This window comes from Scomber scombrus, chromosome 23, assembly GCF_963691925.1.
Source record: "Scomber scombrus chromosome 23, fScoSco1.1, whole genome shotgun sequence".
NCBI lineage: Eukaryota > Metazoa > Chordata > Actinopteri > Scombriformes > Scombridae > Scomber > Scomber scombrus.
In genome coordinates this window covers 11,707,919-11,721,160 of record NC_084992.1, presented here as the reverse complement: position 1 = coordinate 11,721,160, position 13,242 = coordinate 11,707,919, and the positions used below count along the sequence as shown (strand labels likewise).

The 13,242-nt window shown below is 39.0% G+C and overlaps 1 protein-coding gene across 1 annotated transcript in view; it reads left to right on the top strand.

The window, feature by feature from the left end:
- arap2 (ArfGAP with RhoGAP domain, ankyrin repeat and PH domain 2) overlaps positions 1 to 13,242 on the top strand; it is a 131,945-nt gene that overhangs the window by 39,638 nt on the left and 79,065 nt on the right. The window contains 1 exon segment of the mRNA XM_062444397.1: positions 5,898 to 6,004. Within this exon segment, the coding sequence (XP_062300381.1) occupies positions 5,898 to 6,004 (107 nt within the window).

Here is a 13,242-nt window from a genome sequence, read left to right as displayed (position 1 = left end):
GAAGTCTTATTAGTGCATTATGTCATTTCACAGGTCTTAAATTTAAGACACAATGGCAAGGAACAATATAAATCTCATGTCTTGCAATGCAACTACACTACAGGAGGATCTTATTTCCTTTGCATTATTAATTTTAAGTCCATGTGTGATTTTCTTGTTTGTGTCGATTTTTGCCTCAGCACTCCCATTATTTTATGTGAGAAGAATTTCAGGCCAACTTTTACATGATGTTGTCGTTGCCAACACATTTCCAGCATCAGGTCTAAATTTGAACATCAGGAACGACGAATGGGCCTTGTAGTGTAACATTTTCAGTTCAACAGTCATATGGCATCTGGGACGCCCAGAAATGTTTGTATTTACCAAAGTATACAATTCTCAAAACTCAATCACCTTTCCCTCCACGAGACCTTATGCCTACATACAGTTAACCTCGTAGCTAGCTACATTTATGTAATGTCCCTGACATGTTAACACATGCGTTATCTCAAGTTCTCTTTGAATAGACAGTCATTACTAACACAAGACCACCAGCATCACACAGTGCTTCTGTAGACATGACCCATCTCCCAGACGACAGGTGAACTGGAGCCAGGTCATGAACAATGATTAGTTAAGGTCATACTTGTAGTGTTGCCATTTTCCCGACCAAGACATGGTAAGAATTTATGGCACTATGATTGCCTAATCTGACATCATGACCATCGTGAAAGACAAGAATATTGTGTGGTCTGATCCCCGGATTAAGCAAGCTGTCTGGGTAAACTGGTCTAAGCTATACCCTAGTTATGGCCTCAGAAACTTTCTTGAAGAGTCCACTGTATTAGACTCACATTTCAAGCACAATGTGGAGGGCAGTACTGTCTGGGACCAAGTCAAGGACAAATTGATAGTAGGAAAGCTGACTGCATGTGAGCAGCCAACAGAGCATGACCGCAGAGAAGATGAGGTAACAATGCAGTCAGAGGAGGAGAAAAAGACAACAAAGAGAGAATGAGAAAGAAGGAAAGGAAAGCAAGGAAGAGAAGTGGCAGTCACTTCCTTGCAAATGGGCTATAATGTCTCGCTTGTGAAAGCTTTTTGCTGCTGAAGAAGACCTAAAGATGAAAATCTTACCAACGAGCTGAAGATGTACCCAGAGATGCCACCAACAATGACATCTGATGATGAAGCAGCTGCCCACGGTTGGAACAAAAGAACCACATATACTTTGCTATCAGAGATGGCCTTTTCGTATTTGTGCATGCAGGCTTCCTCAACCCGTTGTGAGAGAATTTTCTCTACTGATGGAGACACTATTTTCCCCAAAAGATCACTTATTCCAAAGAAAAGGCTGATATGCCGATTTTTTTTTTTTACAAGACCTGTTAAGTTAATGGTTGCATACATCTCTAACATACCTTCTGTTTTTATGTATTGAGTTTGCTTATATGGTTGCAGCTAGATGTTGTGCATTGAATGCACTTTAGGTATAGCATTTTATCCTTATTTCTCAAACTCACTTTTGGAGCCATTGCTTAAGTATTTCATTATTTTACTGCCTCTAGTATTTCAAGTGGAACCAACAGCAATCAATAATTATATATTTTGCGCTTTTCGAGACAAGAGGCACTCTACTGCTACCTTTTTCAGTCCACTTTCATAGAAGTCTGCAGATACCACAGCATCCACAAAAAATGTATGTGGTGACTGTCATAAAAAATGTATATTTTTTGAATTTACTTTGTAAATATTCAGTTAAAAAGACATTGAATTAGGCTAATTTCATTGAAAAGACTTAAAAGTATAAATATATATATATATATATATATATATATATATATATATATATATATATATATATTCATTCATTCATATATTCATTTAAACATTTGATCCCTTTTTTTTACCATACTGGAATTGATAAGAACCAGAATTGATCAACAGAATCTGAATCGATAAAATTCAAATGATACCCAATGCTAACAGTATGTGGGAAAAAAAAGTAGCCATAAAATCACGCATGCGTGTAGACATTCGCCTAAGAGCCTCATCCCCTCTCTCCCTATAAGCGGCATTATTGCCACCTACCCCTTGGCTGTCGTAATTGGGTGAGTTATTTTTACCTTTCCTTCCTCCATGCCTCTGTCTCTCCATCCTTCCTTCCCTCCATCCTTGGTGAATTAATTGGAGAGGGCAGGAGGCCACGGCACATGTTGGGTAGGTAACGAGTGGCGAGGGCTGGACGTCTGCTAACACCCAGCGCTCTAATTGGCTGCCTGAGAGGGATGAGGGTCATTAGGTATACAGTAGGCGACTGCTTTGTCCTCTCATCACACTTGCACACTTGTATGCACATACATCAAGACTGTTGAGGATGCTGATGTGTGGTGTATGTGCACATACAGATGCTTTCCTCTCCCATATATCCACCCAGTATGAAACATCAATTTCCAGCAATACTTGTAAACCATTTGTCCTTTAGTGTTTGAATTACAGCCGTCTGTTGCCTTAAGATACTCCGCTGAACTGAATGGTTGGGGAAAATGAGCTTTGAATGAGGTTGGTTCAAACTCCGTCACCCCCGCACTCTCATTATCGCGTCATGCGTCTTCAAACCTCAGAAAATACTAAACTTAAAAGAGCAATGACTGTACGTGGTTATAATTGATAGGATAGAGAGGCAAGTTTCTGCGGCTGCCTGAGCCCTCACATCAAAACTTTTTGCTCAATTAGGACCTGGCCGTACATTGAATTCGCTTGTATCACTCACGGTGTCTCGCTCCTTTCCTTTTCCTTATCTCTCTCTGTCTATTTCTTCTTCTCTTCTGAGCTCAGAGTGTCTTAATTACTCATAACGCTTCATCGGACCTGAGTTCTCCACACTAGCCTATCGCTATGTTTCTGTTCCACTCGCTCTGTCTCAGCAGACTTTTCAGTATCATTGTACAGAACTGCAAGGGAAAGAGAATAAATTGCTTGAGTATTTCACCACAGTCTTCTAAATTAGTTTGAAGTAGCGGAATTGGGGCTAATGTTTGTGAAATGACGATTTTGACAACATTAGCCCCAATTGAACCAGCCCACAGAATACTGAAAGATTAGGTTGGAAATCCAGCAAATAAATAAGTGACTTCCTCCTTGTGCAAAACTTAGCTACATTGAGAAATTTGTAGTTCATTATTTGATTAATTATGCACACACACACAAACACACACTCATACACTCTCTCCTTTGCGCTGCTGGGCCATGTATTCCCAAAAAGCGCCTCATCAACAAAGACGGTGTCGATTCACTTCCCTCTCTTTGTTTGGTGTAATTAGTGTAAATGGTTTTGCTGGTGAACAGTTAGCACAGAAACACACATGCATCATAGCTGGCAGAGCCTGGGCAGCATTTAGCACTTGCTAAGGCAGCATGTTAATTTCGCTGTTGAGGAGTATTGGCCCAGGTCCTGTTTTGTTCTGGCTTCGTCTACACACACGTACGCATACTCCTTTCTGTCAACTGCTCAGCTGACCCCTCGCCCATCTCACCCACTCTCAGTGAGGATTGCCAAGACCTTCTTTCACTTATACTCTCTCCCTCCTTCCCCTTCCTTTGTGTTCTCACTGTCTTTCAATCCCCCATCTTTTGACTCACATTTTTTGGCTTTCTCTGTGCACCTCAGTGATGGAATAAAGTGTGTATTGTAATGCTTTTTTTGTGATGTTGTGCCTATATGTGTGTGGGTGTAGGTGCTTTTCTTCTGTCTTCTTGTCTGTTTCTCTCTCTGAGCTCAGAGCTCTAGGCTATAGAAAATGGTCTAAACTGCTGTGAGTGTTGAGGGTGAAGCGAAGAAGGGAGGGGCGCAGTGTGATGCAGAGTTACGCTGGAGCTTATGAAAACGGTGCCTCTGCATCTAACCCCTATTTCTGAAATGGGCCTCAGAAAACATGTAGACTGAAAGCTTGGGTTTGTTTGGATTCCCTAGATGCACCTTCGCCTTTCCGCGGAGCTTTGCTGTTGCACACACGCACAAACACACACACACACACACACACACACACACACACACACACACACACACACACACACACACACACACACACACACACACACACAATACATACACACACATAGCTATAGCCTCCCTTTGTGTTTCTCTTTAACTCTTGCACACATGCACGCGTCACGCACAGACCCGATTTGTACGTCATTGGTGAGATGGGGGGAAAAGCTGATGACTGTTCGGTGTGTTATTGGTCTGTCACAAACTATTTTCAGCAGACCTCTCTCACAAGTCTAACTCTATATCCAGTGCTATTTCCAAAAAAACAAAACAGGGCAGCAGAGACTGAGAATGTCCCTGCAGTGATTTTGGGTCTCCCTTAGTGCTTGTTGTTTATGGAAGGACTCTAAAAACACTTTATTTTTTAAATGAGAAGAATGGAACCAGCCTATAGCTTGATTCATGTGATATTTTTGCTGCCATTTATCTGGGTTTAGGTCCTAGTCTTAGCTGCTCAGATGCCCTTCTCCCTAGCTACCTCCTCCAGCTCATCCAGAGGGATCCCAAGTCATACCTAGGTTAGTTTGGATATACATAATCCCAGTTCCTTGTTAGCCCTAGGGTCTTGTTCCAGTTGCCTGGAATACCTGGGATTCAGGGGACACTTAGATGGAACATGTTAGCATTAAGAAGCAGTTTTTCTACTCTGAACTCCTTCATTAGACTGTCCCTAAGAGTAAGCCCAGAAACTATGAGAAGAAATGGTAATGGAAGGAATGGAAGATTCATTTTACTTGCTTCTATCTATAGTCTCATTCTTTCAGTCAGGTACATTTATATTGTAACTGATGGAAATGGTTTAAATATGAAGAAGGATGCAAGGTAAAAGCCTATTTTCCAACATGGCCAAGTATTCCAATCAAATCAAGACCCAGCTGCATACACTTAAAGCCAATCCAAACCTAGCACTGAGTCAGAATAATAAAGTGAGTGAAAAAGTATTTTAGTGTAAGTAAAATGCTTCAATATCTGTTTCAGCATGGTGCAACAGTTTTGTCTTACCTTTTAGTTAAAAAAATAGTTTGATTATTTGCCTTAAATTTTTATTTGCTTATTTGCAACTTACTATGACTTTGCCAAAAGTAAACTGTGTGCTTGAAACCACTTTCATGCTACGCTAAGAATGCTGGAGCATGGAGGCGATTAACTTAACTAGCTAAGGCAACAGTTAGCCTCACTCAAAAGAGGAAAATAGAGTTATAATAGCAGTGGCTAGCTTTATACATGGCATTATATTAGTTTAATTTGCACAAAAAACAGAATTTTTGGTTTTACGAGAAGTTTTATGCAATAACTGTTTCCAGGGTTGGAGAAAACCAAGCCAAAAACACAAAAAAGAGGAAGCCAAGTAAGCTGTTTCTTTTAGCTTCCAGGTTTTATGCCTAAAATGTTTATGTGCCTTCTTGCCAAGAGTTAGATGTGAAGATTGAGACCACTTTCATACTATGCTAAGTATGCAGGAGCAGAGAGGTGATGAGTTTAGCTAGCTAAGCCTCACTCCAAAGTAAAAAAAAACAACAACAAAAAAACCCCCACACAAACAGACATTTTAAGGAAATTTTTGGTTTTACAAGAAGTTATGTGCTACAACTGTACTGGCTAACAGCCTGTGTGGTTGGAGCAAGCGTCAAGTTTTTACAAAAAAGCGGGCCCTCATGGCTATAATTCCACGCTTGAAGCAGAGATTGGTAATTCTTTGCAAGAGAAGCTTTACTTTTGCAAAATGCAGAACAATTAACTTCATGTGCTGTGGTAGTGAGAAGAAAAAGATGCTATTGTTCATGTTTTTTTAGTGGTTGCACTATAACTTCTACAGTTATTTTGTATTAAATTTATAGATCTCCATATCCTTATCTGTGTTTTTCAGGACTATAAAGCCGGACTGGCCATTGCTGAAGTGGAACTGACTGCTGCCAATATTAGGGAGGTGGACCGCAGGGGTTTTGAAGTCATCACACCTTTCAAAAACTTCTGGTAAATATGCACTCCATCTGTATGTGTGCAGTGTGTATGTTTGCATATGCACGCACATACACTTTTGTGTTAGTGTGTTTAGTCTTGCCCTGCTCTCCCACAACAAAGAGCTTTTCATGCTACAGTGTGTGATGTATGATGTTTTTTTTTATTTGTGTGTATGAGAGAGAGAAGTGCATCCTGTCTGTTTGATCTATTAGCTCTCACCTTACACACACTGTCTTTCTTATTGCTTTTTTCATCATCTAAAGATGAATGTTAAGTGAAGGAACCTCTTCATGAATACATGTCCCTCAGAATGATGTATTCAACAGGTTGACATTGTAGTACACCCCCACATTTGTTTAAAATCTTACTGTAGGAAGCAGCAGGATGTCAAGACTTCATTCTTATTCTCTTCAAAAACAAATTTCACACATTACCATATAGTTTTGGAAATGCCCTTCACACACACTAAGCCTTTTGCTACACTGTATTTTATCTCAATAATCATATCTCATAAAGCATCCAATTCACAGCTAAAAGGTTAGGGCAAGCATTTTGGTTAATCTGCTCTTGTACATGTGTGGTATTAAGAGCCTCATAGTGCGATTTGAATTTATGATACTTGAAAGAATATTCATAGTCATATCAGATTGGCCTTTTTTTTTCTTTTCTTTCATAACCACGGTTTTTCTTGAGAGTTGGAGAGTTAATCCACACCTTGAAGCCTTAAAATGCATTTTAATGAGATGTAGTCATATAGAAAATATTTATGTTTATGAATTAGTTTGTTGTATCTACTGCCTGTTTATCTGCAATTCTTTCTTTACTATTTTTATTCCAGTGAATGCAAATATTGTGCAAATATTTAACCATTATCAAGTTTAAAGTAATATTCGGAAACTAAAATGAGCAACGAAAGAGCAAATTATGGACGAAAAAAAAGAACTTGTTGCTCATTATTTTAAGCATATTTTTAGTTGTTTAGCTTTCGAGTAGCACATCCTCTCTCATAAAAACCTGTGGTTGTTCAGTTTTCAACCAAAAAAACCTACACCAAAGTTGTGTAGACGTGGACGGAGGCGTACTTTTTCAGGCAGTCCCACGAAAGCACCCTTAATGGATCGGGTTAGGTGTGAAAACACCCTTAGGGCATTTTCGAACCTTTCTTGTTTAGTTCAGCTGAATCAAACTCTAGTTCGATTTTGGACTGATCTGAACACCGCACTGAGACCCTTTGAGGAAGTTATCTCAGTCTGGTCCCAAATAAACTCTGGAGCAGTTTGTTTGTGGTGGGAATATTATCTGACCTTGATTCGATCCAACTACTAGGCGTACTCGAGGCGAACATTCTCAAGTGGCTTTTAGCGGCTGCATTTTGGTTTGCTTGAATTTTTTCTGTGTGAAAAAGAACTGCAGGAAACAAGTTTAACAACTCATCCACTGATTTGGAAAATAGTAAACGGACTACAGGTTTGAAAACACCCTAAGGTCAACCTGTTTTCAGTGTGGTCTGGTATTTTTGTCAGTTTGGTTCGGTTCGTTTAGACTGGTGTGAAAGCTGTCAATCAAAGTCTGGTGTGGACTAAACAACCACCATGCCACTATTTATGACATTCGATCCAGTTGCAGTTTTGACTAAAAATACTAATATACAGACTCACTGGATGACAGTCACCAAAACTGCCAAATCAATCATTAACCTTTTAGTCTATATAACTTTATGTTTACATCTTTTAACAAATTAGTTTGAACCTGGAATGAATAGAAATTAAAAGGCTGTGTCCAGACAAAGAGAATGAGTATGATAGTAGCCCATGTGTCGCAAACAAAAATTAATTATACAGTAAATACGTTTAAAATAGAATTCACTTTCATTGTTTGATCACCAGTTTTATTTATTTTTTGGTATAGAAGCACACATTAATACAAAATATCGAACCGGTTTCACTTTGAGACATAAGCTGTAAACACAAATGAGCAAGTCTGTCAAAAAGTAAAGACTCAGCTCTAATGAGAGATAGAGGATCTTCTGTTTAGTTCTTTTTGACTGCATACTGTATTAGTAGCACACTGTTCTTATGTCAAATCTCTTTAACAAAACAGTGCACCCACCGTACACATCATAGACTTATTAGGCATTGCAGCATTCATGCGACATGCTACAAAAATCACTAATTATCGATCAGGATTTTTAAAATGAAATCTCCTATTGGACTTGTTTTGTTTTTACAGTATCTGTGCCTTAGTAGGACACAAAGCCTTTGAGGTGCTTCTAGTCCCTGAGGCCCTACAATCAATGAGCACACTGCTTGTTTTGGCTGTAATGGCCCATTTAGAATACAACTGTCACAGCTGCCTGGACAAAGCACGGTATGTTTGTTTACGTGTGCTTGTTCACTATTTTCTCTTCCTTTTTTTTTTTTTTTTTCTACCCCTTCCTTTTTTGCCCGTTGCCTTGTGTAAAGATTCCTCTCCCCCTCCCCTTTCCCCTACCTGTCTGTTGTATGTCCGATCGATCTGTTTGTGTCAGCTCCCTTAATGGTCCCATCGTTTGGCAGCTTCGTTAATACGCTGGACGTAATTGCCATTTTGTGTGGAACCAAAAAAAAAAGGCAGAATTAGAATGAGCTCAGGTCTCCCGAATTGTTTTGATGAGGTAATTGCTGAAAGGGTTTTATTGTGTGTTTGTGTGTGTGTGTACGTGTGTGTTTGTGTCTGTGTGTCTGTGTCTGTGTGTGTGGATCAAATCGATTGGTAGCCCTGGGAGCGTTCTCCTACCTGCTCAAGGTGGGGATTAGTGAGAAACTCATCTAATCACTTTAAGCTGTGGAGACTCACTTTGGCTTTTTCATTGTTTTGCTGCCATTAAATGGACAGCGTTGAGTCCGCTGTGGTAGATACAATAGCAGACTTTTATGAGTTGAGAGAATGACAATTAGGCCGAGAGGAGAGGAGATGTTACCAGGCAAAGACACTCAAGTTTGCAGAAAAGAAAAACTTTTTTTTTTTGCTCTTGATCGGAAAGCACATCCTCTGAAGTAAAGCTACAGATAAACGCCTAGCTCAAGGGCATATCGCAGGAATTTCATGTTTTTCTGGTTTGTCGGGTATTTGTCTGGCATGAATTGAAAAGTGTGGACAGTTTTCACTTTTTTTTTTAACCTTTTGACAAAAAATATTTTCTAACGAAAAGTCTTCACAGCTTTGAATTATCCTGAGTGTAGCAGGCATTGTTTATGGAGGGAGATGTTGCTGTTTCCATTGCCTTCAAATCCACTTACAAGTCTCAGAGGTGGATAGGTTAAACCTGATACATGAAATCAAAAGTTTCTGCCTCGCTGACTTCCCTTTTAAAGCATTTTGGTTTTTTGTTTAGCCTCCTCATTTCTGCCTTTATTAACATCCCTGTCACTGCATCAGATTGCATTAGAAGCAAGGTATATAGGCCATGTGTGCTTTAATATGGGATATTTATTACACTCAGTGACCTCATTCATAACACTGCTTATGGCTTGGTTTTAAAGTTGATGAGGCTGAAATGAATGCTTTAATTTCCTTTTTTTTGGTCTCTTGGGGGCAGCAGAATAAGCTGTAAACACACTGACACATTACTGTATCACCTTGTTAATTTGATATGACAAAGGTGTTAGCGACCATGGAGCAACATTGGAGTCATGTTTCAGGCCATCTGGTGAACACAAGTCTAATATTCACTCTTAGCTCTGTTGTAGTCTTCACCAACTCCTGAGTTGCTGAAATAAAACTATCTTTACTAGCTTGTTGCTAACTCAGACATCCCAACCTGCAAAAAGTCATTTCAGGGAGGTCCAGGGAGGTGAACGATCGGTCTAATAAGCGGCAACACAGAGCTATTAGGACGCTTTGCTCTCACACGCACTGCATTTATAGTCACACAAACATACACACACGCACTTGCTCGCTCACTCCAGATTCCGGGAGATTGGATCTCATTTGCGGGCGCCAGGGATCCGCTATCAATATGCATGCTCAGCAGGTAAAGTACAGTAGACTTAGAGCTTTTTCACTGAACTAGGGGTGTGCTGCATCTGGACTTTACACTGATGACAGCTGTGAGACTGAACCAAAACCGTTATATTGTGTATTAGTTGTGTTATGTAAAACCAAAACAATTAGCTAAAAGTCGCTAAAAAGCTCCATAGAGCTGATTTTTAGACAATTGACTTGTATACAAGCATGGTAAAAAAAATAGTATACTGTACCATCAGTTCTTAATTTGAATTCAATAATTGTAATTTTTTTCTCAGTATCTGATCAGTTGTACATCACTTCTGACTCTCCGACTATTGAACATTCCTCGTTTATGGTTAGTGGGAAAGCAGATAAAACCAAATCCAACCTTTTTGTCGTGTAGCGGTTAGACAAACACAATCTAGATTATTATGTATTTGAACAGATGTTCCTGTAAAACTACTATATATATCTATGGTGTAGCACCCTAACATAATACCTGCTCTAATTCAATACTTCCAGTTCACGTTGAACCTTCAGGCATTTTCGGGCTTAGTCACCATAGTAACTGAATACACTTCTCTATTTCCTCACTCATCTTTTACCTGCTCATGCACTCTTAAATGCCACGTTAAGTAGGCTAAATCCCACTTTAGATATAATGCTTGATTGATTTATCTTTGTGAAATATCTGCCAGTTTTACCTCAGAGTGTTTTAATCTTATCTCAACATCTTGGATATTTTTATGGTGATTGTGACTGATGGAACTTCCTTTCTTGACTTTGGCTCGGAATAACTAATTTATTGTTTATTTTTGGCTGTTGCAATGCATTTTTAGTTATTGACTGGCTTTCGGAGTCTTGAGTCCCATTGTTAGATATGTTTAACCTTTTTAAAATTGGTTTTACAGAACGAATGAATGGTGACATGTGTAATCAAGGTTCTCTGAGTGGAAATAGCAGCTTTTTGGCTTCATATATAAAGGGAATACATCGGCTGGAGAGATAACTACCCAAAGAACCTGGCTTACACATGAAACCTTCTGGTTAGCAACCATATTTATTATCTACATATAACCCTCATTCTCTTAATGCATTTGGGACTGACTAGTTGTCATGTCACCTACATTTTAAATGAAATAATAATGCTCCTCAGCTTATAACAATTAACTGTCCCTATTATTATTATTATTGTTTTTAATAAAAACTCCCATTTAACAATATAAGCAATTTATATATGACTATTTTACCATTATATACATTATGCATGCATGCAGAAAGGAGCCATATGCCCATTCATCATTCATGAAGAAGAATTACATTTCCTCACTCACATGTTGGACTGTATGTGGGGTAGTGGAACATAAAGGACTAAAACATCAATCACAATAAAGGACACCAGTGGGAGTAAATGTAATATTTAATGTGCTCAGTTTAACTGAAAAAAAGTTTTTTCAAAGAATGTCAAGCCACTGCACATCACAATTGAATTACCTGATTTAACTGTATACATATATTATAAAATACATTTTCATAATTGGGGACTGATAAAAGGTCCTTGCATCAATGGGGAACCCTGATCCTGAATATTTCCATCTTTGGACCTGTGTGTCAATGTAAACTAAAAGTTAGACACAACTTTTAACAAATATTTTCTGAATCCTAAAAAAAGAAGGAAAATAATTTGCGTGCGTTTTGGAATATGCTGCTCAATACACTTAGTTTACATTGGTAATATTGCAGATAATTACACAGGAGCAGTGTAGAATAACACGAGAATAACAACTATGATTGTAGTTTGTGACAGGAAGGGAGATGATAGAAGCCCGAAGCCTGTGATTGTGAGGGTGATTGACATATTTCAACAATATACAATATTGCCATATAGTTGTAGTAATAGTGAAAAATGCTGCATGTAAACAGCTTAGCCATGACTAACCCTACCCATAATCAGGGTAAAAAAAACAATGTAATTATTATGAGGATGTAAAACATAGTAATTTTACTTTTACTTCACCTCTTGGATTTTTTTTCATTTTTCAGTCATTTTAAAGGACTGTGAATGTTCTCTTTTGATGTAGGTGTTTGATTAAAGTTTTCTTTTTCATTACTTATTACTTTTTTCTTTTTCTGCTCTTCACCACCTGTAGTCTGGAAAACTGTAGCTTATTTTGAGTCCTCATCTGAGACCAGCCTTCACTTCATATCCAAAGCTCTCTCTTAGTTCCTCTGTGACTTTGGCTGTATGTAGTTCACCAGACGATGTGAGCAGTCATCTCTTCAGACGAGCCCAGGGCAGAGACCAGTGGGCACAGAACGGCTGAACCCAATCAACCTATCGATCTCTGCTAGGTTGCTTGGGCGAAGCTGGGCTAGCGCACATCCTCTGCCATGAGCGAAACCAACCCCCCTCCCCTCCCCATCTCCTTCCCCTTCATCTTCAGTCTTACTTTATACCGGTCTCCAGGTTGCCATGGATACCAGTGGTCCCATTTCTCCTTTCTAAGTGTTTCTTTCTGTCCTAATCCTCTTTCCTCTAAACTTTATATTTCTGTCCATCTCTGTCGTTCTTGCTGTCCATCTTCTTCTCTCTTGCTCGTGCTGACTTAAGTTACTTAAGTTACATACATTTATATAAAGTTTAGCTAACTTTAAGTTACTCATAACATGCAACTACAATCATCTCCCTCAGAAGGTTGTGTCATCTATCCCTGCAAGGTATCTTCATAACTTCTCATTAGACTGTAATAGACATTCAGTCTTGGAAGTACTAAATGTACCTGTTTTTAAATGTGAATTCAACTCAGTTTACCATCATGTGAAAGTCACAGTAGCCTGATCAAGGCATGGAGGACCCTGAATTCTGTGTTCAAATGCACCTGGTTTGATGTAATTTAAAAGCTGCACCTTCATAATACACTATCAGGCCAAAATGGCAGACACCTGAACGTTACACCCATGTGTTGTTGTCGACTTGCTCACAGTCATGTAGGATTAGCTTTTATCTCACACTTAACCATAAAATAACCAAATGATGTGAGGCCCGTTATATTTAGACTGAGCCCCCACCGTACTTTTCATGTTGCCGAAAACAACTTTGCTTCTCATCACCATAAGAGGAAGAGGAAATTTCCTTCCAGTTACTGGTTATGATCCACAGCCTTCTTAAGCTCCCAAGGCATTCTTTGGGTCCCTCACCCAATTAGATATTGCGTAACACAATTATGTAGATCACCACTTTCAATTGTTGGACTGTATGACTT